The 26,602-nt window shown below is 63.5% G+C and overlaps 1 protein-coding gene across 1 annotated transcript; it reads right to left on the bottom strand.

Moving 5' to 3' along the window:
• On the bottom strand, window positions 1-26,380 carry NBEAL2 (neurobeachin like 2). Its single transcript, XM_075081993.1, is given in 55 exon segments — window positions 1-512; window positions 1,830-1,965; window positions 2,052-2,200; window positions 2,278-2,439; window positions 2,516-2,632; window positions 2,730-2,824; window positions 3,067-3,239; window positions 3,331-3,440; window positions 3,558-3,647; window positions 3,736-3,852; window positions 3,937-4,034; window positions 4,105-4,222; window positions 4,334-4,443; window positions 4,529-4,659; window positions 4,741-4,881; window positions 4,965-5,089; window positions 5,169-5,264; window positions 5,554-5,739; window positions 5,741-5,886; window positions 6,110-6,267; window positions 6,353-6,473; window positions 6,680-6,804; window positions 6,885-7,042; window positions 7,311-7,460; window positions 7,666-7,971; window positions 8,061-8,198; window positions 8,978-9,137; window positions 9,223-9,401; window positions 9,480-10,148; window positions 10,460-10,545; window positions 10,708-10,867; window positions 10,959-11,117; window positions 11,260-11,413; window positions 11,969-12,071; window positions 12,147-12,306; window positions 12,403-12,536; window positions 13,093-13,264; window positions 13,734-13,826; window positions 13,931-14,013; window positions 14,113-14,443; window positions 14,523-14,642; window positions 14,745-14,877; window positions 14,962-15,533; window positions 16,183-16,281; window positions 16,420-16,503; window positions 16,626-16,709; window positions 16,930-17,036; window positions 17,109-17,394; window positions 17,898-17,983; window positions 19,146-19,228; window positions 19,321-19,442; window positions 19,548-19,629; window positions 20,396-20,560; window positions 20,754-20,842; window positions 26,270-26,380. Coding segments are annotated over 55 exon segments (8,367 nt in total). The 5' UTR covers window positions 26,321-26,380; the 3' UTR covers window positions 1-407.
• Between the last annotated feature and the right edge of the window lie 222 nt (window positions 26,381-26,602).

Raw genomic sequence — 26,602 nt, 5'->3', positions numbered from 1 at the left:
ATTTCTCATAGATATATTATTATTAATTTTTTTTTCTGTAAAAGATCTAAAAACCGATAGAAAATCCCGGGGGACGGGGCACACAGCGGCCGGCTCCTGGCCAGCGGGCACGGCGGGGGGGGACGTGGCACCCCCCTTCCCAGCGAGGGGTCCCCGCCTCCTCCTCTCCCCCATCCCTCCACGGGAAGGGGGGCTGTGTCACCCTACGACTTGGGGGACGCACACGATTCTGCGCCCCCCCACCCCACGGGGGGGCTGGATAAGGCCACGGGCGATGGGCTGAGCAGGCAGCCTGCAGGCAGCACGGGGCTCTGCGGACCCCCGCCCCGGCTTCGCGGGGCGCGGGGGGCCCCCACTCCGTGCCGGGGGGGTGCGTGGGGCGCCCCGGGCGGGTGGTGGGCGCAGGCCTAGGACCTGCCCTCGGCGGGGTTGTACTCCGTCTCGCCGGCCGAGACCTGGGAGATGCGGCGCGTGGAGCGCCACAGCCGCCGTCGGAACTGGCCCGGCCGCACCTGGGCGAGGCGGGGGGGTGAGCACCCACCCGGGTCCCTGTCCCCTTCCCCAGCCCCTTCTGGATCCCCACGCCCTTCGTCCACCTCCCTCCCCCTTCTCCATCCCCGCCCTCGTCCCCTTCTCCCTCCCCATCGCCTCCCAAATGTCCTCCGGCTTCCCCCTCCCCACCCTCATCAACTTCTCCTTCCCCGTCCCCTTCCAAACACCCACCACCCCCAGCCCCTTCCCCAGCACACGTCCCCTTCCAACCCCATCCTTTGCTCCACCCACTCATCCCCTCCCCCTTCCAAATCCCTATCCTCATCCCTTCTCCCACCCCCATCCCCTTCCCTGCCTGCACCCCCACCCATCTCCTAACCCCTTCCTCGTTGCCATCCACCCTCCACCTCCACCTCCGTCCCCTTCCCCTTCCCCTCCTCCACCTCCGTCCCCTTCCCCTTCCCCATCTCCACCTCCGTCCCCTTCCCCTTCCCCTTCTCCACCTCCACCTCCGTCCCCTTCCCCTTCTCCACCTCCACCTCCGTCCCCTTCCCCACCTCCATCTCCACCTCCGTCCCCTCCCCCTTCTCCATCTCCACCTCCGTCCCCTTCTCCATCACCACCTCCGTCCCCTTCTCCATCTCCATCTCCACCTCCGTCCCCTTCCCCACCTCCATCTCCACCTCCGTCCCCTTCCCCATCTCCATCTCCACCTCCGTCCCCTTCCCCACCTCCATCTCCACCTCCGTCCCCTTCCCCACCTCCATCTCCACCTCCGTCCCCTTCCCCACCTCCATCTCCACCTCCGTCCCCTTCCTCACCTCCATCTCCACCTCCGTCCCCTTCCCCTTCTCCATCTCCACCTCCGTCCCCTTCCCCACCTCCATCTCCACCTCCGTCCCCTTCCCCACCCTCCACCTCCACCTCCGTCCCCTTCCCCATCTCCACCTCCGTCCCCTTCCCCTTCTCCATCTCCACCTCCGTCCACTTCCCCTTCCCCATCTCCACCTCCGTCCCCTTCCCCACCCTCCACCTCCACCTCCGTCCCCTTCCCTTCTCCTTCTCCATCTCCACCTCCGTCCCCTTCCCCACCTCCATCTCCACCTCCGTCCCCTTCCCCTACCCCATCTCCACCTCCGTCCCCTTCCCCACCTCCATCTCCACCCCCTCCCTTTCCCATATCCCCTTCCCTGTATCTCCCGTATCCCACCTCACCCCACCTCTGCCCCCCTTTTTTGGAGGACAAGCAGAGGTCCCCAGCCCAGCAGCACCCGGCGGACACCAAGGCATGACCCCTCCCAGTCCCACCACCGCCTGGGGTGGGGGTCCACGCTCACCTCAGCGGGCTGCCCAGCCCCCACCACGATGAGCTTGCCATCCTCCAACCCCACCAAGATGTGACTCTTCTCCTTGGTGACGGACACGCTGTGGACGGGCACCCGCATGGGCACGGGGGACACGGCCATCCTGAGGCTGCGAGAAGACGAGTGGTGGGATGGGACCCCTCGGGCACCCCAAGGGGGTGGTTGGGGTGGGACAAGGTGGGTGGTAGCCCTCACCTCTGGAGGTCACGGATCTCCAGCCCGCACTGCATGGTCCCCAGCACCACAAACTCCTCCGTCAGGCACATGGCCGTCACCTCCTCGTCCAGCGGGACGGAGGAGAGGTGTTTCCCGTTCACCGAGTAGAGGTGCAGCGCAAACCTGTCCTGAAAGAGAGCGAAGACGGGGGGAACACACACGCTGAGGGCGACGAGGGGGAGGACACACGGACACCTGGCCGTACCTTCAAGCAGGCTCGTTGACCCACGGCAGTCTGGGCGACCACCTGCCCCTCCGGCCCCACGGCCAGGTGGGAGAGGATGGCGGGTGGTGAGCTCTCGCCGGGCGGCCGCAGGGACCGGATGAAGAGACCCCGGCGGATGGTGTGGATGATGATGGTGCCATCCTACGGGAGGAAGGGGACACGGGGTGATGACGGTGGCACTGCCCACCCCGCCGCCCACCCCGCCACTCCAGCTCACCTTGGAGCCCGACACTGCCATGTCCAGCTCGGTGCTGATGGCCACGCACGTCACCTCGGCGTCGTGGCCGTACAGGACCTGGACGGGTTTGGGAGCCAAGCCGCTGGAAAACCCACCCTGGCGTTGGGGACACGGGGACCCTCAGTGACCTGGTGGCAGTGCCCACTGCAAGCCACCCCATCCGGAGCGCGGGGGGTAAGGGTCAACCCCCTACCTGCTGTAGGACCTGCCACACCATGCAGGTGGTGTCCCGGGATCCAGAAATGAGGTAGATGCCGCAGAGGTCAAGCGCCAGGCAGGTGACAACGTCTGTGACACCCAGGGGGACACCATGAGGTGCTGGTCCCGTCCCACCGTGCTTGGTACCCCAACCCCGTGGGATGGCACCAAGACGTGTTTTGGGGTGTGGAGATTCTCTGCGGTGGAGCCTGGCCTCTCCCCAGAAGACAGGGGACACCGGGAGATGTCCCCTGCCCCTCCTATGCCCCCTGCCTCCACCCTACAAACCCACTGGGGCATCATTGGACCTTCATCATCGTCAGATGACGTACCTATGTGCCGGGTGATGTGCCCAACGACCTTCCCTTTGGCCAGCGAGGTGACACGGAGGCTGTTGTCCCAGTGTCCCCCACTGAAGAGCAGCTTGCCGTCGGGGGACACGGCCAACGTGCGGGAGCACAGGTCCACGCTGGGGGCGAAGGGGCCCTGCAGGAAGCGCTGGGTCCTGGTGGGGAGGGACGTGGGATGGTGGCAGAGCCACGGGTGGGCTGGTGGCGCCTTTGGGGACCATCCCCCGGGACCCTGCGGCAACTCACTTTGCATTGGAGACAGTGGGGTCTTTGGTGAAGCTGAAGTAGTTGGAGATGTTCTTGTCATAGGGCAACCAGTTGTGGGTCCCCAGCAAGCCGTTGGCACTCACGGTGACCTGGGCAGAGATGAAGATGGAGGTGATGCAGTTCCTACCACAGGAGCCCTCCTGGGGTTCGGCCCTGGACCCCCGGCTCAGCAGCACGCACCCGTGCCTCAGTTTCCCCTCACTCACCAGGATGTCGGGTGATCCCTGCGTGATGAAGGAGTGCGCCTGGTTCTTGGGGACCACAGCTTGCACCAGGGCCACCCCATCGCTGATGCCCTGTGGGGAGACAGCAACTGATGGGCACCCTCCTGGCCACCACCACCCCCCTGAGTCCTGGCCAGGCACCCCCCAGGGTTGTCCTCACCTCCACGAAGAAGGACTTGAGCTGGTCCAGGTTCTCGAAGACGTTGGGTGAGCGGGTGTCGAGGCGGACCAGCCTCCGGGCAGCGCTCTCTGCCGACAGTCGGGCAGGGTGGGGCTCCTTGGGGGGCAAGGGAACCCATGAGAAGGGGGGGTGGCCCCCCAAAAGGGGATATTTTTGGGGGAGGGGAAGGGTATGAGCTACCTTGAGCAGCTGGCAGGGCGTCTGCCCAAAGTTGCTGATGATGCCCTCCAGAGCCTTCCTCTGCGTCTCATCAGCAATGGCATCCAGGTCCACGGCCCCTGGGGATGGGGATGGTCACGGGGGGCCACCTGGCAGGTGCCCCCCCCACCTTCCTGCCCCACGGCTCACCCTCGTAGGTGCAGTAGTAGAAGACATTGAGGGCCTCCACGGCGGCCGGGCCTCGTTGCTTGTACCCAAAAATGAGGTCGATCCACTCGTGGAGGTGGGCTGAGACATACTCCGACTCCTGTCCAGGGATGGGGCATCAGGGTGGGCCGGGAACGCCCACCACCCCTCTGTAACGACCCCCCCAGGGGCGGGAGCGGAGGAGGGATTGGGATGGGCTCCACCATCTCACCAAGGCTTTGCGGTGCTGGTAGATGAAGTCCTCGCGGGAGCGCGCCCACCGGGGCAGCACCACGTCGCCCACCTTTTCGTTGGAGAGCTGCAGGCAGCCCAGGTCGAAGCCTGCAGGCAGGGCAGCCAGGGGGTGAGGGACACCGACCCCCGCCGTGGTCCCATGGGTGCTGTCCCGATGACGGGTGCCCCTTACCATTCTGGTTCTCCAGGAAATCGGGGAAGTAGAAGAACTCGGGGATGAGCTCCTTGACGTCCACGGGGTTCTCCATGCGGGCTTGCCATGCTGCCGGCACCGAATGGAACTGCCGGTCCGAGCAGTCAAACCTGGTGGCACAGGACACCTGGTCGGAGCCTGCTCGTCCCCTGCTACGTCCCCACCCCAGGGTCCCCCCGCCGGGTGCCCACCTGCCGCTCTGCAGCTGGATGTGGAGGGTGGTGAAGGGCTCGGTGCGGATCAGGTAGTGCATGACGCCCGCCGCGTTGGAGTAGTGCGTGCCGTAGTGGAACTTGTCCACGGTGCCCGTGGGGTCCTCAAAGCTCTCGTACCTGGGGGTGAGGCGGGGAGGTCCACCAGGAGCCGGCTAGGCGGTCCCCAAGGCCCCCGTCCCTCCTTTTTTGGCAACACTCACTTCTCCTTCACGTCCCGTGCGTGCCGCTCGTTGGCCACCCCGATGGGCTTGGACAGGTCCCGAAACACGGCTGGGTCGGTGAGGTCGAGGGTCTCTGAGACGTAATCCCGCAGGATCCAGGGGAACTGGGTGGGGTGGGAGGTGGGTGAGGCTGGGAGGGGGCCCGGGCTTGCTGGGGGGACGGGGACACACACGGGTGCTCACCACAGGGTACTGGGAGAGGTCGTTGTAGGTGCGCCCCGCAATCGTGTTCAGCTGCATGAGGTACTCAAAGTTGGAGATCTCCCGCAGGACCCATTTCTGGAGTGAAGGGAGGGTGGTTGAGATGGGCTGGGGGGGAGCAGACACCCCCACCCCATGGCCATCCCCGTCCCACAGCCACCCCATGTCCCATGGATGTCCCCATCTCATGGCCATCCTTTGTTCCATGACCATCCCAGGTCCCATGGCCAAATCCAACCCAGACATCCATTGTCCCATGACCATCCCAGGTCCCATGGCCATCTCCAACCCACAGCCACCCCTGGTCCCACGCTGGCACCCTCCCCTTTGCCATCTGGGAAGGAGAGGGGCAAGGTGGGGCTAGCACCTGGGTGAGCCCTGAGGCTTTCAGCAGCTCCTGGGGCGACCGGCTGCCGAAGTAGATCTGGTTGGGGGGACGCAGGCCGAGGATGCAGGAGTACACCTTGTTTCTCACCTGGGGGGACACGGGTAGGACATGCAGTGGCCGGAGCCTGGGCTGTGCCATGGCCCTGGAGGGGTTTGAAGGGGGGAAAGGGTGCCACCACCTTTTTTTTGAAATTGAGGAAGTAGTTGGCCTGGTCGATGAAGAAGAGCTCAAGCGCGGAGCGGCGCAGGTTGTAGCGGCGCAGGTGGACCTCGCGCAGGTGGGACAAGGGGCGCTTGAAGTCATATCCGATCCCTGCCGAGACAGGGGTGTACAGAGCCCCGCGGGCATCACTGCCCACCCAGACCCCAATTCCCGAGGCAGGGATGGAGGCCAGCATCGCCCTGGGGCTGGGAAGAGCCCACCCCCAAAATGGCCAGCACCCGGCGTGATGGGCTTCTGGAGGAGATGGGATGGGTGGGGGGTTCCTCACCCCACTTTGCTGCAAGGACCCCCCACAAGGAGCACGTGCCGTTACCTCCTTCCGTCTCCTCCTTCTCGCTGCTGCCGTCGTAAAAGTAGACGTGCTGGGTCGTCACCTCCAGGCGGCCAGGGACGACGGCCACCGTCGTGATGAGCTCGCAGTCCTCCGAGACCACCAGCTTCTCCCGCTGGTTCTGCTCCTTGGGCTCAGTCCTGGGTGACAGCAGGGGTGAGGAGACCCCGGTGACACCCCCAGCCTGGGCGAACCAGTGCCACGGCAGGGGATGGAGACACTCACTGGTTGTCCAGGACGGGGAGGTCCTCCTCAGCCAGTTGGTCATCCTCCAGCTCGCTCACCTTGGCCTCCTTGGCCATGGCGAGCGGGAGGGACTCGGTGGGGTTGTGGAGGTGGTCAGCTCCTGAAAAGAGGAGGGGGTTAGCAGACACCCCCAGCCACCCATGGCTGGGGAACGAGTCCTGCAAGGGTTCCCCATCCCACTCCCCCAACCCCAACGGGGTCCATGACAGCTCCCAGCTCAACCCCACCATGCGCATCCAACCGGTGGCACCCCGCCTTGCCCGCTGCATGGGGGACCCCTGGGTGCCCCACTCCCATCAGCCTCACCCAGGTTGTCCCGTAGGGCACTGGCCTCCAAGTGCTGGTCAAAGTTCAGGTTGGGCACCAGCTTCAGCCTCATCCGGGAGTAGGTCTCGGCGCTTGAGAGCTTCCAGCGAACCTCTGGTGGGTTCCTGGGGGGCAGGTGGGTGTTAGACACCCTGGGGACTCCCAGCCGTGTCACCCCTCCCTGGGGACCGAGGCAGGGGCTCACCGGTCAGCCCAGGCGGAGCGGGGTGAGGTGAGGAGGCGGCACAGGGACCGCCACTGCTTCAGCACGGTGCCATGGTGGTTGTTGGCCTGCTTGAGCACATTGGCGTGCCGGGTGTTTTCCACCTTGGCGCGCTTCACCGCCGGCTCCAGCACCAGGTCCTGCCAAGGGAGTAGGAGAGTGAAGTGACAGCAGGGCTGGGGCTTGAGGACATCCCTGAGGTGAGGATGACATCCCCAGGGCAAGGAGAATATCCCTAGGATGATGTACTTGGGGTGAGAAGCACATCCATAGGATGACACCACTGGGATGAAGAGCACATCCCTAGGATCACGTCCCCAGAGGGGGGAGCACATCTCCTGGATGACATCTTTGGGGTGAGGAGCACGTCCCCAGGCTGACGTCCCAGGGTTGAGGAGCAGGCAGTACCTGGAACATCTTGCGGCTGGCCGCCTTCTCCCGCTCCCGCCGCTGGGAGCTGCTCATCATGGCATCGTAGCAGGCGTTCCAGAAATTGGACATGTGGTCATGGCTCTTGGCAAAGGTGTCCATCTCAAACTGGGCCATGGTGGGCTGCACCTACCGACAGAACCGGGAGGAGAGGGGAGGTGTTTGCACCCACCAACCATCATCCAGGCTATGAACACCCTGCCCTGGAGGTCACCCCTGCAGACTGTCCCAACCCGGCGGTGACATGGGGACAACACTGCAGCATAGACCCATCTCTAAGCCTGGGAAGGTCTTCCTCCAACAGCAATGCCACCCCATGCCCCAGGGCACCCACGTGCTTCTCGATGAAGCCCCTCCACTCCGGGGTGGTGCAGAAGAGCTGGAAGTCCTCGTAGAAAGTGAGGCTGCCGTTGGTGGGAGGCAGCGAGGGCAGGAAGACCTGCAGCTGCAGGGTCTCATAGCACTGGTCCATCAGCGTCCGGACGATGGGCACCAACCAGGAGAAGGTTTCCGACTTGGTGTCCACCGAGCGTCGCAGCGGCGTCTCCAACTTGCCCAGCAGGTAGCAAGCCTCGTCCTTTTTGGGGGCCGAGGCGGTCTGCAGCAGGCTGTGGAGCTTCACGTATGCCAGCGAGTGCAGCTGGGGTGGAAACAGGACATCAGATGGGGCCACCTGCCGTGCCCCAAGGGCTGGGGTCTCACCCCGAGCCCCAGGAAGGGTTGACCCACCTGGGGGTCCTGCAGCATGATGTAGCCCACGAGAATGCGTAGACCCGTCTGGGCCATCTCCTTGAGGTCGGAGGTGCCGTTGGCCAGGTGGTACCAGACGCCCAGCTTGTCCAGCAGACTGTTCACCCCCTCGTAGATCTGGGGGGGGGGCACAGTGAGCCCCCCCGCCCAGCCACGTGCCCCCTCGCCTCTCCAGCTGGCCACATGCAAAGCCACCAGGTCTGTCCCCATCACCCCGCCACCCTCGGTTTGCTTGACATGGGTTTGGGTCATGGGTAGGAGTTAGGATTAGGTTGAGGGGTTGGGGCTTAGGGTATGGGTTTTTGGTAAGGCTGTAGGGTTAGGGTTAAGGGTTAGGGCTGGGGTTAGGGTGTAGGATTGGGGTTAGGGTTGAAGTTTATGGCAAGGAGGTAGGGTTAAGGTTTAGGATTAGGATTTAGAGAGTATGGTTAGATTTACAAATTTGAGTTACGGTTAGGGTTAGGCTATAGGATTAGGATTTTGGTTTACAGTAAGGCTGTAGGGTTGATGTTAAGGGTTGGGACTGGGGTTAGGGCTAGGGTATAGAACTGGGGTTAGGGTTGAAGTTTACAGCAAGGGTGTGGGGTTAAGGTTTAGCATTTGGATTTAGGTGGTACAGTTAGATTTACAGTTTAGGGTTAGGGTTTAGGCAACAAGGCTATGGTGTTGGGTTTACGGCAAGGGTGTAGGGTTAAGGTTGAAGTGTAGGGGTTAGGGTTGAATTTGGAGGTTATGGGTTAGGGTTATGGTTTAGGAGTAAGGTACAGGTTATTTTCTAAGGTCAGTTCAAGGGCTGCAGGTTGGGGCAGGGTTTTGGGTCAGGGCTAACATGAGGGTTAGCATTAGGGGTCAGAGCTCAGGTTTGGGACCAGGACCCCCTGCTCGTGCCCATGCACCTTCTCGCTCCACAGGGCCTGGTTGTTGTGTCCTTCAGAGAACAAGAAGTCCTGGAGCAGCCGCAGCAGCTTGAGGGCGTTGTGGGTGAGACCGGGCAGGGCAGCTGGCCCCGACTCCTTCAGGTCCGTCAGCGCCGACTCCAGCATCATCTCCAGCAGGCTGCGGGAGAGAAGGCAGCTCCGTGGGGTGGTCCTCCCTCGGAGTCCACCCCCTGGACCTCGCTCCCGACCTGGGCAGGACTCACCTGCGCTTGATCTCATCGGGGGGCCGCACCAGCTCGCACGCCGACCCCAACTTGGTGAGGACGGAGAAGACCTGCCCACGTTCCCTCCAAGCCACGTCGTCCCAACCCTCCACCCCGCGCCAGGTGACCGAGAAGACGATGTTGGTCAGGAGGTTGCACAGCTCCTCCTCAGGCGTTTGCTGCCAACGGAGAGGAAGGGTGAGAGGTTCAGTGTCCAGCATAGCCCAGGGTGGTGGGCACGATGGTTTGGGGCTCACCTGGGGGTTGCTGGTATTGGAAACGTTGTCACTGGGTAGCGTGTCCTGGTAGCTGTTCTCATCCAGGACGTTTGAGAGGCTGGAGCTCTTGCGTGCTCGCATCCCTGGGAAGGGCTTGAAGCTCTCCAGGGGTGAGGGGGTGTCGGGGCCGCTGGCGGGGGTCTGCGTGCCGCTCTCAGCCGTGGCGACGGAGCTGGTGCTAGCCAGCTCAAGCCCCAGGTCGAAGGGTGAGGTGGAGAAGGGTGAGAGAGGGTGGTAGACACCATCGAAAGGAGGACCATCACCGGGGTTGGAGGATGAGCGGCTGGCCCGGTCGGAGGAGTCAAAAGACTTGAAGTTGTAGGAGTGGAAGGACTTGGTGCGGCCGCTCGGGGAGATGGAGTGGTCGGAGAAGCCCTCGGAGAGCTCCTGGTCTGAGACCTCATAGCCCAGTGGCAAGAAGACATCCAGCTCCTGCAGCTCGGCTGGCAGTGGGCTCATCCCCTCTTTGCCGGAGGTGTCTGAGAGACGGAGGAGCTCCAGGCAGCCCCCGTTGCCCGCGATGCTCAGGCTGTGCTGGCGGGACTCGTAGGACTCTTTGACGTAGAGCTTGGTGAGCGTGTCCTGCCAGCCGGCCAGCCTCGCCAGCTGCTTCACCATGTCCTGCTGCGCATAGATCAAGTGGAAGAGCTGCAAGAGAAAGCCAAGGGCAGACCTGATGATGTTGCCCCAGCTCCTGGTAGCCTCTTGGGCGGGGTTGGCCCCTCTGAGGGGCAGGATGCTTGAGCACTCCACATCTTCCATAACCATCATGGAGTGCTGGGGTTGCACCACGTCCATGCTGGCATGTCCACCTGCCGGCAGCCCTGTGCGTGGGGTGTTACTGCCATCCCCACGGCCCCTGCATTTGGGCACGGCTGGGTGCCCATGGGTGGCTGTGGGGAGCTCAGCCCCAGGGCGACCTCTCAGTCACAGGCCCTCATGCCCATGGCCCCGCTCACCTTGCGGCAGATATCGAGCCGGACGGTCAGCTTGGCCCGGTGGGACAGGTAAACCACGGCCACCAGGTCCTTGTAGTTGGGAGGGTCTATGGACAAGGAGAGACAGTATGGTGGTGGGACACCTCCTTCTGTCCCCAAAAGCCACCAAAGACCCCCAGCCCCAAGACCAAGCTACCAGTGATGACCCCATGGCATGTGTTCAGGATGGGTGGCCAGGACCAGCCTGGTTTCAGCTGGGCGCACGGTACCTGCCCCGAGGACCTGCTCCGAGAGGCATCGGAAGAGCAGCATGGAGCCGGGGATGTCAGTGAGGCAGGCAATGAGCCCCTGGTACCCGATGTCCTTCAGCTTCAGGCGGTTCTTGCTGCGCTCAGGGACCCTCTCATACTTCAGCATCTTGTAGAGGATCTGGTGAGACAGAAAGAGGTGGCCACACCACTGTGGCAAAGCCCCCGGTAGCTGGGGATGGCAAGAGGTTGGTGCTGGGGACCCGCCTTACCTTGAAGACTCTCTCCCGCACTTCATCCGAGAACTTCTTCTGCACCAGCAGTGAGAAGAGGACCTCCACATGGCCCGGCTCAAAAAGGAAGGCGAAGAGCTGCTCCTGGGCAGGCGATCCCTTCAGCAGGCTGTGGATCACCTCCAGTGCCCCGCAGACCTGTGGGACATGGGGCTGGTTGTCCACTGCCCTCCAGGTGCCCCATTGGGACCTCAGCAGCTTCTCCCCACCTGCTGCCAAGCGCTGGGCCAGCCCATGGCACACTGAGGTGTTTGGGGACCTGGGTGGCTTAGTGCCGTACCTGCTGCTCATCCTGCGCCCCAGCCACGTAGTTCAGCAAGCTCTGCATCTCCTCCCCAGAGAAGCTCCTGCAGAAGAAATCCTTCACCAAGCTGAAGAGGGATGTCTGCACTGTCTTGATGTCGTCGGTGGCTGTGGTCTTCTCCCTGGAGGTGCTGATGGACAGACACGCATTGGCATTCCCTCTGGGGACGTGCACAGCCACCCTCCTGCCCCTTGTCACCCCTCGCCAGCATGATCCCAAATCCCACCATGAAGCCTGAGGAGCTCTGGGGCAGCCTGGCGTGGACATCCCTTCTGGCCAACCCTGCCCACCAGGAAATGTCCACCCCATGCATTTGGGTGTCTGTGGGCGTGAGCACCCGCAGTACCCTGGGCATGAAGAGGTGCATGGGGTCAGATGAGAAAAGGGCATCACCTTGTTGCAGAAACCACCATGCTCTTAGGTGCTGCTGGAGAGATACTGGGGGTGGATTTTGGGGCTGACCGGGCACAGCTCTGGGTGCAGGCTTGGGATGGGGCATGGCCATGGGGAGTGGAAGGTCCTGCGCCCACTACCATGCTCCCGCACCGGAATATTATCCCATGAGGTGCTCGCAGGGCGGGATATTGCCCCAGGCAAATGGTGTCTACCCCAAACTGCAGCTCCAAGGGGTGAAGCCCACCACCGGACCAGTGTCAGGGGGTTCCAGCTACAAGTGGCAGCTCACCTGTAGTACGTCCGGATGGAATCAAGGATGTACTGCACCCCGTACTTCTTGCAGATGCGCTGCTTGTGGTCCTTGATGACGTTGGCCAGATACTGGATATGACCTGCAGGGAGAAGGTGTGAGGGGCTGTGGAAGCCAGCCGGGATGGAGAGCACCCCCAAGCACCCCCAGTTCCCACCTAAGCGGACGGCGAAGTCGCTGTTGCTCCAGATGCGGAAGTCGAAGAGGAGATGCTGGTAGAGGAGGTGCAGCAGGAGCCCGCTGCCCTCGGAGGCCACCTGGTCCATGAGCATCTGCGAGGCCATCAACATGCTCATGTCCAGCAGAGGACCGGAGACCTGCCACGGGCGAGAGGGGAGGTTTGCAGCCCCGGCGTCCCCTTTGGGGAATGGCCCCGAGGACTGCGGGATGGAGCCTTCGGTAGCCCCCCACACCTTCTGCAGCAGCGCCCCGATGATGGCCGGCCCGTGGCACTGCACCAGGCTCTCCTGGTTCACCGGGTGGTTCTGGATGAAGTTCTTCACCAGCAGCAGGAAGGCAGCCACGCTGTTCCTCTCCAGCCTGCTCTCTGCAAGGCACAGGGCAGAGCCCCACCGGTAGCTGTGAGCCCTCTTCCCACCCCAACACCTTCCTACAGGGCTGCCTGCATCTGCCTGCAAAGGGCGTCCTGGAGACCCCACTGTTGACTTTTCTCTGCAAAGTTTTCAGCCTGTTCCCCTCTTTCCCCCAAATTTAAGCTACTGGAAACCTCTGTTGTTCTGAGCATCTTGGAAATAGGCAGCTGGGTTTCGGGAGAAGGCCTGCTTCACCTATGCAGGAGAAGGCTGCTGCATGAACCCAGACACCATCAAGACATCAGAGACTCCACACAAAGGCGAGCCAGAGGTAAGCGGGCTGGAGTCACCCACGTCTTCCCAGAACTGCTTATGACTAATTAGGTCATAAAAACATTAAAAGGTGTCAATGGTTTCTCCATTACCCCATAACTCTTGGTGCCCCAGGCAAGACCTCTTATGCCCACGGTGGACACCAGCCCGCTGCAGGCAGCACCCACACGGCAGCGCAGTTACCTCCAGCACCCGAGCAGGACCCGTGTCCCACTCCACATCCCCTGAGGTCCTCACCTGAGGACTTGCCCAGTGGGATGAGCATGCCCTGGGCATTCCTGGAGGATGTCAGCTCTGGCCCCACCAGGTCATTGGTCTCCTGCTCATCCTCGGGCTCCTCCTTCTTGGACACCACTTGCTCGAGCAGGGGCAGCAGCACGCCCATCCCACCCACGCAGTTGACCACGTCCTGCCAGAGGGAGGTGAGAGGCTTTGCTGGGTGCTGCACGGCGATGGCAGCGTAGAGGAGGAGGTTGCACGTGCACCTGGGGTCCACCCTGCCTGCTCACAGGCTCAGCTCAAGCCAGGGAGAGCCAGGCCCTGTTGCTAGCAAAGATCAGGGTGTGCCCTGACCCATCCTACAGCACACACCTGAAAAGGGTCCCCAAAAACACCTGTTCCCTTGCACCACCCATGGTGCCCACCCTGGACACCGAGGACCCACAGGGCATGCGGGTCCTTAGGGGACCCACGGGGCATGCAGGTCTTTGGTGCACCCAATACCACATAGCAGAGTCCCTGTAGGGTCCAGAGGAATCACCATGGCCATCCAACACCCCTTGGGGGTTCTGCCCCTTCCCCATACCCCAGGAGGGGTCCAGCTGCCTCCACGCCACGGGGCCAATGGGCCAGGATAGACCACCCAGCGCTCAGCGTACCTTGACGTCCCAGTTGACCACCTTGTGCCCCGTCAGCCTCCCATCCAAGCCGTGGCTGGGAGAGAGGTCCAGGCAGATGTTGTTCCTGCAGGCCTAGAAGAGAGCACCATGGGAGCATCTTTGTGCTCCTGGAGATGTCACCTATGGCAGAGGGTCTACCGGTGCCATCCCCATCCCCAGGGGTTGGCTCTCCTCACCTGTGGGGTGTAGTACAGCAGGAGCTTGCTGCTGAGCTCCACCAAGTCACCTTCCATTGTAAACGGTGATGTGACGTTTGGCCCTGGGGGAACAGGATTGGGGTGAGCTGGAGCATGGTGGAGGAGATCCCAGTTGCCACCAGCATCCCTGTGGATGTCCCCCGCATCCCACCCTGACGTACCCGCACAGAAGAGCGCCTTGACCTGGGCTTGCTGCAGAGCCTCGCAGAAGATGGCCACAGAGCCGAGGTGACCCTCCAGGGAGGTGGGGCTGCCCCACTCGGTGTCCTGGCTGCCCGCCGCTGTGGTGGCCACCACCCCCTCTGTGGGGAGCTGAGTGGGGGTCCAAGTGTGGGGGCCCAGGGCGGCAGGGACGGACTGGGAGCGGCCGAGCGAGGGGCGTGAGGGGAAGACCAGCTCTGGCCCATGGGATGCTGGTGGGTGGCTGGCAGCGGTGGCGGTGGTGGTGGTGGTCCGGTGGCCCGCGGAGCCGATGCAGCAGGAGGTGAAGGACTGGAAGGGAGGAGTTGTGCTTGGCACCCGGCCCCGTGCCATGGGGAGGGGTCCAGCTGGGCGTCGAGGGGTCCCTCACCTCGTGGAGGGAGGGGAAGCGGAGCTGCGCTGTCTTTCGCAGGTGCCCATCGGTGTAGATGCTGACAATATTCTGGCCGAAGGGCCGTCGGCCGGCGACATGGACAATGTCAACGCAGTGCTGCGGGGACAGGGAGGGGGTGTCAGGCGCCCTGGTGTCTTCGTTGCCTTCCCTGATGAGGACGGGGATGAGGAAGGAGACAGGGATGGGGATGATGCTCACCCAAGCCGAGTCGTTGAAGGCAAACTCTGGCAACGCCACCGTCATGTAGTCCTTCTTGGTGCAGACGGCCACCACCAACACGCCGCCGGCGGTGAAGAACGCCTCAAAGCCCGTCCCTCCAGCAGTGAAGAAGCTGTTGGAGAAGCACGGTGAGGATGTTGATGCTGTCCTGCCTCATCCTCACCTCAGCCCCCCTGGTCCCTTCTTTGAGCCTCACCTGTAGAGCTGCCTCCTCTTCGGCCTCGCCGGTGGTTCGGGCTCCTCCTCGCTCAGGCACAACCAGGCGTGGAAGGCGAAGGCACCACCGGGCCACTTCTGGACGGCAGGCACCATGATCCCCGCCATGCCGGGCGTCAGGTCGAAGCACTGCAGTGCCCGGGGGGGTCCCTCGACCCGTGCCATCCCCGAGAGCGCCCGGATGACGGGTGCCGCGTAGGGATGCGGTCCCTGACCCCGCTCGTGCCGCAGCAGCCGCAGCAGCTGCCGCAGCTCCCCGGGGCGGATGGAGAGGCTGCCCAACGCTCGCAGCAGCTCCAGTAAATTTTCGGAGCAGGCAGCTGGCAGCGCCGGCTCGGTGGCCAGAGCACCCAGCAGGCAGCCCACCATGCCTGCCTTGACGCAGGTGAGGCGGCTGGGCAGGGAGGCGTCGCAGAGCCGCCGCAGCCAGCCCGAGAGGAAGACCTGCAGCTCCCGGCACGCCAGCGCCGGCAGCCAGGCCAGCAGGATGAGCAGGGGTTGCTCGTTGCGGATGGGGCGCACCGGGAAGGAGCTGTGGTCGCCCTCCACTGCCTGCCAAAACACAACAGCTGGTTGGTGCAGCCCCGACCCCGTGGAGAAGGACGGAGCCTCCCCCTGGCCACCCTGGGCTGGCAGCAGAGACCTCGTGCATGAAGCCCCTTGGAGACTCCCGTGCACCAAGCGTACCAGCATGCTACTGTCATGCGTCAAGAGTCTTGGAGACCCCTGTGCACTGAAACTCTTGGAGATCCCCACACATGAAGCATCTTGGAGACTCTCCTGCCTCAAGGGTCCTGGAGAGCCCCGTGCCTCAAGGGTCCTGGAGAGCCCCGTGCCTCAAGGGTCCTGGAGAGACCCGTGCCTCAAGGGTCCTGGAGAGACCCGTGCATCAAGGGTCCTGGAGAGACCCGTGCATCAAGCATGTCAGAGACCCCTGTGTGCCTTGGAGACGCTCGTGCATCAAGCACCTTGGAGACCCTCACACATCCAGCAGTACCAGAGCAAGCAGTACCATATCAGAAAGGGCTCAAGACTCCCCGAAGCTGACCATGGCCCCAGGACCCCTTGGGAGGAAGCTGGTGGGAAACTAGCAGAGTGGAGAGGAGAGGGGGGCGAGGAATGGGGCTGCCAGGGGCCGAGACGTACCACGAATCACCAGCGCTGAGGGCTTTGCTCAGCGTGGAGAAGTGGGCATGCTCACCATGTTGAGGAGCTCCTGGAGCAGGCGTTGGGTGGGCTGTCCTTGGCTCCTCAAGACCTCGTAGAGGTGGGCATAGCCGATGCGCTCCTTGAACACCTCCTGCAAGCACCCGGGCACGTGGGACCCTGTGCTGAGCCCCACCACGTGCTGCTTTCACCCCAGCCCACCTCGCAAGGTGAAAATGCCCAAAGCCATCTGCTTTTGGGGTGTCCTCCCTGCCTCTGGTCCGCTGCCCACCTTGGCCGAGGGCGAGTTGCTCATGATGGCGGTGAGCACCCCGATGGCGTGGACCGCGATGGCGTCGGAGCTGCTGTCAAAGACCTACAGAGACATGGGGGTGGTGGGTCTGCAAGTCATGGGGTTGAGGGGACACAGCCCAACCACGCCTGGTGGTTTCGTTATGAGGCGGCCCCCTGGGGTTATGGGGTGGCCCCACACGATACCTGTTGGAGGCCATCCCTGTCCGGTGGCTGCGCGGGGACCTCGTCCCGGGCTTCGCCCGCCTCCCGTGAGCCGCTGAGGTAGAGCTGTGGGACACGGGGTGGGTGTCAGCCCTGGGGAACGGCACCCAGTATGGGGTGGGAGGAAGAGGGAAGGGGGTTACAGAGGGTCCCCACCCTGGGGACGCTGCTGCACCGTGGCCACCCCATCCCAGCATTGTTTAGAGCCAGGAAGGGTGAGGACAGAGATGAGGGTGCCCCACCCTAGTGTCATCAAGGGGGGACACCAAGTTGGCCACCCCGGTACCTTGCTGTTTTGGAGGAGGCGGATGATGTGCTCAAAGCAGTTGTTGCTGAGAAAGACGGCTTGGAGGACCGGCCGGTCCTCACAGTTCAGCATGGCCGGGATGGCATCTACGGCGAGGTGGAGACGGCTCAGCACCGATCCCGCGTCCCCGTCCCCATCCCGCACCCCCACCCACCTACCCAGCATGAGGACACGGACAGCGATGAGGCCACCGGCCGCCTCCGGCGCCAAGGAAGCGACGGGCAGGTCCGAGTTGAGCACCCTGAAGTAACCATCCAGGAGGACACGCAACGGCATGGGGCCGGTGCCGGGGCTGCTGCCGTGCAGCACGTGGACCACGGCCACCACGCCGCGTAGCGCCAGCTCCAGCAACCCGGGGACTGGGGGGGTCCCCCCGCCTCCCCGCCGCAGCACCCCCAGCAGCACCTCCACCGCCGCCGGCGTGATGGCCCGCAGCGCGTTGGGCTGTCGGGATGATGGGGGGGAGACGGGCTTTTATGTCGCCTATCGCGATATAAAATCCTTTATTTAAGCTATTAACGCTGAGCCCGATGTTTCCAGCCCTGCAGGTTTCACCCGTCTCGCCGCACCCCACTCCTGGGTGCGTGCAAATGAATTTAAAGCCAATTTCAGAGCTATTCATCAAATCCTGATTTTTAAGCATCGGGTTAATTAAAACCTATTTCTGCTCAAATTTATTCAGCCAAGAAGTTCTCATCTGTCACCCCAGAGCCAAACCGGTGGTGAACAGGCAGCTTCAGCTCAACCCTCTCTCTAATTCAATTACCTTTTTTTTAAGGTAAAACCCACTGAATTTAGAGCTGGAAGTTTAAATATGGTTTTTAAAGGCTTTTGAAAATTAAGCGGTTTAATTCCAGCGTTTATCTCACTTGGCATAAATAAAGCTTTGGGGTTTATCACTTGGATGATGAGCCCAAGTTCCCCCCCCGTCCCCTTCCCAACAGTACCTTGGATCCAGAGAGGATGGCCCCAAAAAGATGGATAAGTCGGAGCTGGAGTGTTTCGGGAAGCTGCCCTCCAGCTTGGAAACTCTCTGCGAGGATGAAGAGGGAAAGATTTACTTTGGGGAGTTAGTGGTAAAAAACAACAAAGGGAAAAATTCTCTTTCCGCCCAAATCCACCCCAAAAACCAGCCCATGTGGGAACTGGACCCTGTTGATGATGGAGGGGATGAGGATGCTCAACGGTTTTGCAGCTCTGGTTGCGCCAGGGGAGGTCTTTTTGTCCTAAAAAGATGGGGTTTTGTTCAAAAGTAGGGTTCAGTTGGGGATTTACAGGTGGTTGGGTGCGCTGGGAGTTTTAGGTGATTTTTTTGCAACGCTTTTGCCTCAGAATGGGGGTTTTCTTTGGGGGCTTCCCCAGAAAAAAGTCCCCTTTGCATTGATTTTTGCAGGCTCCCCAGGACACGCACAACTCAATCCCTGCTTCGGGTTCCTATACCTGCCCCCGGGACCCCTGTACGTGCCCATATGGGTATTGGGTCCCAGGGCAGGTATAGGATCCTGTATTTTCCCTGGAATCATAAAGGGATCCTGGGGTAGACACAGGATCCTGTATTTGCCCTTGAACATATAGTGATCCTGGGGCAGGTGTAGGCTCCTGTATTTGCCCTTGAATCATATAACAACTCTCGGGCAAGTATAGGATCCTATATTTGTAGGGGGAGGTATAGGCTCCTAATTTGCGAGGGCAGGTATAGGATATTGAGGGGCAGGTATAGGTTCCTATATTTTCAGGGGCAGGTAGAGAACATCCTGGGGTAGGTATAGGATCCTATATTTGCAGGCATAGCTATCGGATAACCTGGGGCAGGTATAGGATCATATATTTGCCCTCCTCTTGGGCGCTTGCAGGGTCCTGGGGCAGATATAGGACCCTATATTTGCCCTCAGATCATATACTGACCTTGGGGGAAGTTATAGGCTCCTACATTTGCAGGGGCAGGTAGAGGATACCCTGGGGCAGGTATAGGATCCTGTATCTGCCCTCAAATCATATACCTTCCACTGAATACTGTATGCCCCCACGGATCCTGTATGTGCTCCTGGATCCCATCCCTACTCTAGCACCCTCTACCTGGATGCTCTGCACACCCACGGATCCCATACTGACCCCCTGCGTGCCCCGAGGGCCCGCTGCCGCAGCCCAAGCCCGGCTCCGGCGGGCGATGGGGGGGTCCGGACCCCCCACTTTACCTTGGAAGAAGGCGCTGAACTCGGGGGGCAAAGGGGCCGGGGAGAACTTGTATTTACTCTTCTCCTTCGTGCTGATGACTTCCCTGGAAAGAGAGGGGTGAAGTGGGGGGGGGAAGAGGGGGGGGTGTGGGGGATTTTGGGGTGCGGTGGCGGGAGGGGGGGGGTCCCTGCTCACCCGCTCAGCTGTCGCCGCCAGGTCTGGTAGGGGTCGAAGAGGCACTCGCAGAGATGCAGGGCATAGAGCATCCCGCTCTCCAGCTGCGCCCCGCTTTGCTCATCCTCCTGGACACTCTTCAGCTGCCGGAGAAGCGGGATTAACACCCCCCCCACCCCCCCCAGATCCTCCTCTGGCTGAGCCCCCCCACCCCAAATCGGGGCAGGGGGTTCTCCCCGCACGCTCACCTTGCTGCTGCAGACCCGCAGCAGCTTCAGCACCTCCGCGATGAAGCCGGGGGTTTTGTCCATTTGGATGTTTTCCAGGTTTCTGTGAGGAGGGGGGGATAATATTTTTGGGGGGTTTAATGCTTCGTGGGGGGGGTTATTGCATCGTGGGGGGTTAATGCATCATGAGGGGGTGGTTAATGCATTGTCGGGGGGATAACGCCGGCGCAAGCCAGGGTAGATCCTCAGCTGAACCCTGCCAGTGGCTGGGAAAAGGGGGGGGGGGATATAGATGGTCCCCCCCTTCCCAGGGACACGGAGGTGGTGGCTTCGTGGGGACGCCGCTGCCAGGGGTCACCCTGTGTCGGCTGGCAGGAGGTGGCAGGGCCCGGGGGGGTGGGATGCACCTGGGGGGCTCAATGAAGCACTTTAGTGGGGGTGTAAATACTGTTTTTTGGGGTGATGTGATGCACCTTGGGGGGCTGATGATGCACTTTTTTTGGGGGGAAGCCACACTTTGGGGGAGGGATGCTGCACTTCAGTGAGGGATGCTGTGCTTTGGGGGGGTGATATGCTTTGGTGGCAGGGGGGATGCTCTGCTTTTGGGGTGTGGGGGGCGATGCACATCCAGGAAGGTGCCGTGGTAGTTTGGGACCGCGGCAGTGTGGGACCAGTTTGGTCCTTTCAGTGAAGATTTTGGGGTGGGGGGAACAGGACCCAGAGATGTGGGGTCCCCTTAGTGCCCCCCAGCACCTGGGTGCGGAGCTGGGCTGCATTTGGGGCCGATCCTACAGCGCTGGGAGGACCCAAAGCAGGAACACCCATGGGTGGGGGGGATGGAGGGGCGGCGGTGGTGGGGTGTCACCCACCTGCAGATGATGATGAAGAACTTGAGGAGGAGCAGCGCCTGCCCCAGGCTGGCCCCGCCGCCCTCCTCCCGCGGGATCTGGGCCACGCACTGCCCCAGCCGCTGGCTCAGCACCTGCAGCACCTCCCGCGGCAGCACCGGGATCTCCGACACCGACTCCTCCGGCCTGTGACGGGGAAAACAGGGGTGGCAGGATGCGACCCATAACACCACCCCACCCCCCCAACCATCAAACTCCTTCCAAGCTTCAGACCGGATGGTTTAAAACCACTGAAAGCGGATGAGCCGCCGCAGCAACCCCCAAATTTAGCTGTGGGTGTCACCCTTGCAGCACCCAAGGGTGCCGAGGTGCTCCTCACCTCCTGGGCTCCAGGGAGGGCAGGGCAATGATCTTCTCGAAGTTCATGACGAAGGCTTCCAGCCACTGCTGCAGGTAGGAGAGGTCCTTCTGCAAGGGTGAGGGGCGAGGCTGGAGCCGCTGGCCAATCAGATCCCACAGTGACCACCGCCCCAGAGGTATCAGCCAATCAGCAGCCAGGGAAGTCAAGATTACACATACACCACCCCCCCCCACCAGGAGCCACTGGCCAATGGGAAATCAGAGCCACACAACCTGTAGAAATGCTGGCCAATCAGCACCAAGAGTAACACAACCTGTAGAACCACTGACCAATCACCAATCAGCACCCAGGGTAGCACAACCTGTGGAGCCGCTGACCAATCAGCAGCCAGAGCCGCACAACCTGTGGAGCCGCTGACCAATCAGCACCCAGGGTAGCACAACCTGTAGAGCCGCTGACCAATCAGCACAAGCCATAGGGCTCCTGACCAATCATCATCCAGAGCCACACAACCTGTAGAGTCACTGACCAATCAGCACCCAGGGCACCTGCCCCTACAGACAGCCACCAGCCAATCAGCAGCAAAAGCTGCCAACCCTTTAAAGACACCTGCTGGCCAATCACTTGCAGAGGGTAACTCACCCCTGGGACCTGCCAGCCAATCAGCAGCCAGAGCACTTGCCCCTACTGGCAGCTACCAGCCAATCAGCAGCCAGAGCCGGGCGCGGGCCCCTGGCACCGCCTGTGACAACCCCCAGCCCGGCGGTTGTGCAACGGCTGTGATTCACCCCCGGCTGGCACCGCGCCCCGGGGCCGGGCACCCCCCACCTGGCACACCTTGGGGTGACCCACGGCCCCAAGCACCCCAATGCAGCCCCTTGGGGTGACCCACGGCCCCGAGCACCCCAATGCAGCACCTTGGGGTGACCCACATCCTGAGCACCCCAATGCAGCACCTTGGGGTGACCCACGGCCCCGAGCACCCCAATACAGCCCCTTGGGGTCACCCGTGTCCCCGAGCACCCCAATGCAGCACCTTGGGGTGACCCACATCCTTCAGCACCCCAATGCAGCCCCTTGGGGTGACCCACATCCTGAGCACCCCAATGCAGCCCCTTGGGGTCACCCACGGCCCCGAGCACCCCAATGCAGCCCCTGGGGTGACCCACATCCTGAGCACCCCAATGCAGCCCCTTGGGTTGACCCATGGCCCCGAGCACCCCAATGCAGCCCCTTGGGGTGACCCACATCCTGAGCACCCCAATGCAGCCCCTTGGGTTGACCCACGGCCCCGAGCACCCCAATGCAGCCCCTTGGGGTGACCCACGGCCCCGAGCACCCCAATGCCGCTCCTTGGGGTGACCCACATCCCCGAGCACCCCAATACAGCACCTAGGGGTGACGCACGGCCCCGAGCACCCCAATGCAGCCCCTTGGGGTGACGCACATCCCCCAGCACCCAAACGCAGCACCCTGGGGGTCCCCAGCCCAGGCAGGGGCCATCCCGCCTTGGGGACACCCCGCTCCCTGCAGGGACCTGCCCCCCCCCATCCCCAACTCCCTGAGAACTCGGGGGGCCCGATCGCTCCCCCACGCACCCACAGCACCGCTGCAACGCAGGGGACCCTGAGGGGACCTCCCGGCCCTCCCAGAGGCATCCTCCCAAAAGCAACCCCAGTCCAGGACCCCCCAAACCCCCACACGAGCCGCCGCTTCCCCCGCGTCACCCATTTCCCCCCCAAACGCGCCCCCCATCCCCCCATTTACCGCCGGGTACCGCTCAACTTCAAGCGCCAGCATCCGGCGGGGCGAGCCGGGACGGGGTCCCCCCATGTACCCCCCTACGCAGACCCCCCGTTACCTGGCCATCGGGGTGACCGGGGTCGTCCATGACCCCGGTACACGGCGAGTCACGCCGGCGCAGCCGGGCCGGGGGAGGGGGATCGTTGTTATTATTTGATGTCCCTCCCCCGCCCGCCCCCCCCCCCCCCCCCCCGTTTCTCGTTACCGCTTCGCTTTGCTCTTGTGCAAAGCCACCAAAAAAAAAATAAAAAAACCAACCCAAAAAAAAAACCCCAACCCGAGCGTCAGGAAATGCCAAGTCACCCGCCGCCCCAACGGTGCTTCCTCCCGCCGCGCCCGGCCGCCCGGCAATGTTTTGGGGTGCTGCTGGTTGCATCCCACACACCCCACCCCCCTCCCCCCTCCCCAGCCCCACGCGCCCACCCAGCGGCTGTGGGACGCAGTCAAAGGTCGCGATGGGGGCGATGGGACACGCGGGGTGATGGACGTCGCCGCCGGCGCAGCGCGGACGCAAAGCTCCGCGGGGTTTCGAACGCCGCGGATCACCGCACCGTGCCGAAAACACGAGCCAAATCCTGCCATCGCGCACACACCCCCCACCCCGGCATCGGTGTGACCGAAGCCGGGGTGTACTGAGTTTGCCAGTTCTCAGCATCCCTCCTCCCCACCCAACATTCCCCCTTGCACCCACCCGGCGCCGGCGTCCCATCCCGGCGTGGCGCTCACCGGGCCGGTGCCGGCGGCCGCCCCCGCCGGTGCCCGTCCCAGCCGGTTGCCAGCTGGCAGAGCCTGTTGGGTGGCTTCTGGGCTCCGGCGGCGCGGTGCCGCCTGGGAAGGTTGTGCCGGCACCTCCATCCCTCGCCGGTGCTGCCGAGAGCTCTGGACCCCCCCCCCCCCCCCCCCAAAAGTGAGGGTGGCAAAGCCACTGCGTTGTCCCCTCCCTGGCGCTGAGTCCCATGGGGTGACACCGAGGGTCCCGGCGGTGGGACCGCACTGGGGACCCTGCCAGACGGAGGAGGGGGGGCTGCTGTGGGACAACATGGCCGGCACCACCCACGCCACGGCACGGCCACCCCGTGGGACACCCCTGGGGACGTGATGCGAGCTCTGCCCTATTTTACAGCCGCGAGAGATAACGCATCCGCTCCCGGCACGCGGCCCTCCTCAGATCTCACCAGCCGGCGAGGGGGACGATGACAGGTGACACTCCCGCCGAGGTGGCACCCAGACCGGTGGCATCACCCGCTGCCCCCGGTTCGAGCCTCACAACAAGCCCGGTAGCGGGGTGGTAAAAGGCTGACACGGTCCAGGGACGCGTCCTGGCAGCTGCGGCCTCGCCGGCTGCTTGGGGACGTCACCGCGGCGAAGGCCAGCGTGGTTTTGCCGAGCGACACGCCTGGGGAGGTGACACCGAGGTCCTGCCTCGGCCCTGGTGGCACGGCCACCCCAGCGGTGCGGCACGGCGAGCAGGCACACCCTGACGGCCTGGCACGCTGTGCAAGGGCGCACACCTTAACGGCATGGCACGTGTGTCCCCCCGTACGACCACGCGCATCCCAACGGCGGGGCACGTGTCCCCTGCACCACCACGCACACCCCGACGACGCAGCTCCTGTCCCCATGCGAGTGTGAACACCCCAACGACGGGGCACGTGTCCCCTGCACCACCACGCACACCCCGACGGCGCAGCTCCTGTCCCTGTGCAGCCATGGGCACCGAATGGTGTGGCACGCATCGCCTGTATGAGCATGTACACCCCAACGGTGTGGCGTGTGTCCCCGTACGACTCTGGACACCTCCACGGCGTGACACGTGTGCCCATATGACCACAGACATCTCTACAGCGTGACATGTGTCCCCGTACAACCACGAACACCCCACACATGTCCCCGTAAAACCGTGGACACCTGATGGTGCAGCACCTGTCCCGCTGCGAGTGCGAACACCAAAACGGCACGGCACATGTCCCTGTACCACTGTGCCCAGCTGACAGCGCGGCACACGACCCACGTCCGACTGTACCCACCCCGCAGTGTGCCACGCGTCCCCTGTACGACCATACCCACCCCATGCCATGTCCCACGTCCGACTGTACCCACCCCATGGTGTGCCTCGTATCCCCTGTATGACTGTGCCCACCCCATGGCACGTCCCATGTCCCATATCCAACTGTACCCACCCCGCGGCGTGCCACGCGTCCCCCGTACAACCATGCCCACCCCATGGCATGTCCCACGGCCCATGTCCGACTGTATCCACCCCGTGGTGTGCCACGCGTCCCCCGTACGAGCCCCCCAGGACCCGTCCCACCGCACCGTTTCTCCCCAGCACCCCGCAGCGAGGATTTTGGGGTTTTTCCCCACCCGTCCCCGGCGGTGAGTAACCCCAACTGCGGTGCCGGCACCGCCGGGCTCCGGCCCGGGCCCCCGCCGTCCCCCTCGACGCGGGGCCGTCCCCCAGCACCTGTGTCCACCATTTAATGATTTATTTAATTTTTAATCTCGTGCCGGGGCCAAAATGGGCCTGGGGTAGCGTGGGAGCGGCAGCACCCACCGCCGACGGGACCCTCGCGGTGCTTTAACCCCTTTTCCCGGGATGGAGATAAACGGGGGGGCGTGGGTGGCTTTGTTTTGGGGGTGCAGGGGATGTCGCGGGGCTGGACGCGGTGACGGGCGCGACGGCTGACCCCATCGCCAGCTGGGACCGGGGTCCCCATCCCTCCTGGCGTCGCCGGCCGCGGTCCGGACACACGGCGTGGTTTTGGGGTAGAAATAACACCCTTCACCCCCAAAATCCCGGCTGGTCGCCCCAGCCCTCCGGCGCAGGAGCCGGGGGGGACACGGAGGGGGGGGGTGTCTCCCCTCCTGCAGGATCCGGCCTCCGCACCCTGGGAGCGGGGATAATTCAGGGGAAAACGAAGTGCCAGGGACAGTTGGGGGGGTGGGGTGTCCCCCCAGCATGCTGCCAGCTGGGGACCCCCCCATTCCACGAGGACACCTTCCCCCCCCCCACCCCGCAAGGGACCTGGTCTGATCGGAGCCCCTCGAGCAGAGGGAGACATGACGCAGGGGGGAGGTGGCGGTGCCAAGGGGGGGCTGGGGGGGTCCCCCGGAGCAGGACAACACCCCCCCACCCTGAGGCAGGGCACCCCCTCCCCATCGCTCCCGACGCTGCTCCAATGTCACCGCGGTCGTACCTGCGGGGACCCGGGGGGGGCGTACGGACCCCCCCTCACCCTCCCCACTGGGTGCAAAGGGGGTGTGGACCCCCCCCGGGAGGTGTGGGATGCAGTGGGGGGGGGTGTCCAGGGGGATGCGGTAACCCCAAAGGGGGGGTCGTGGACCTCCGTGGGGTCCGTGGGGGGGGTCGCGGTGCCCCCCATGGGGGTCGCACGGCGGAGGCGGGGGTCGCGGACCCCAGGATGCGGCAGTGGGGTGCAGGGGGGACGCGATGACACCCCAAACAGGCAAAACGGGGCGGGGGAGCGGGATATAGCAGGCGGGTGGGGGGGGGGGGCAAGGCGGCGCCCCCCAAGTGGGGAGCCCCCCCTGGGTGCTGCGATACGCCCAAGGTAGGGACCCCCCCTTCCCAAAGGCAGGGGGTGCAGGCAGGGGGGTGCGCGCAGGGGGGGATGCAAGCGGGGGGGGGGGGGGTGTGTTGATGGGGGTAAAGGGGTGCTGCCCCCCCCCCCGAAATAAAGCCGGGGGGGTGCCTCCGGTGCCGACCTCACCTTAGCGAAGTATAGCATCCAAAGCTCGTAGAGCCGCTCCCGGGAAGCCATGCCGGGCCGGCACGGCTCGGTACGGCGCGGCACGGCGGGCAGCTCCGCCCCCCCCCATCGCCGGGCCCTCCCCCAGGTACGCGGGGGGCGGTCACAGGGCCCCCCCGGTACCGGCTACCTGCTGCTGGGGAAGGGGGGAACCTCTCTCACCCCACCTTTTCACCTCCCTCCCCCTCCCCACCGGCAGCCGGGGGGGTAAAGGTAAAAGGGGAGGTGGGGTAGGTAAAATGCCCCCCCCTAATAATTATCACCCCCCAATTAAACTTGCGCGTCCTGGGAGGG

Source organism: Phalacrocorax aristotelis, chromosome 2 (genome assembly GCF_949628215.1).
Source record: "Phalacrocorax aristotelis chromosome 2, bGulAri2.1, whole genome shotgun sequence".
In the NCBI taxonomy this organism is placed as follows: Eukaryota; Metazoa; Chordata; class Aves; order Suliformes; family Phalacrocoracidae; genus Phalacrocorax; species Phalacrocorax aristotelis.
The sequence above is the reverse complement of the archived record's forward strand: the minus strand, read 5'-3'. Positions and strand labels throughout refer to the sequence as shown.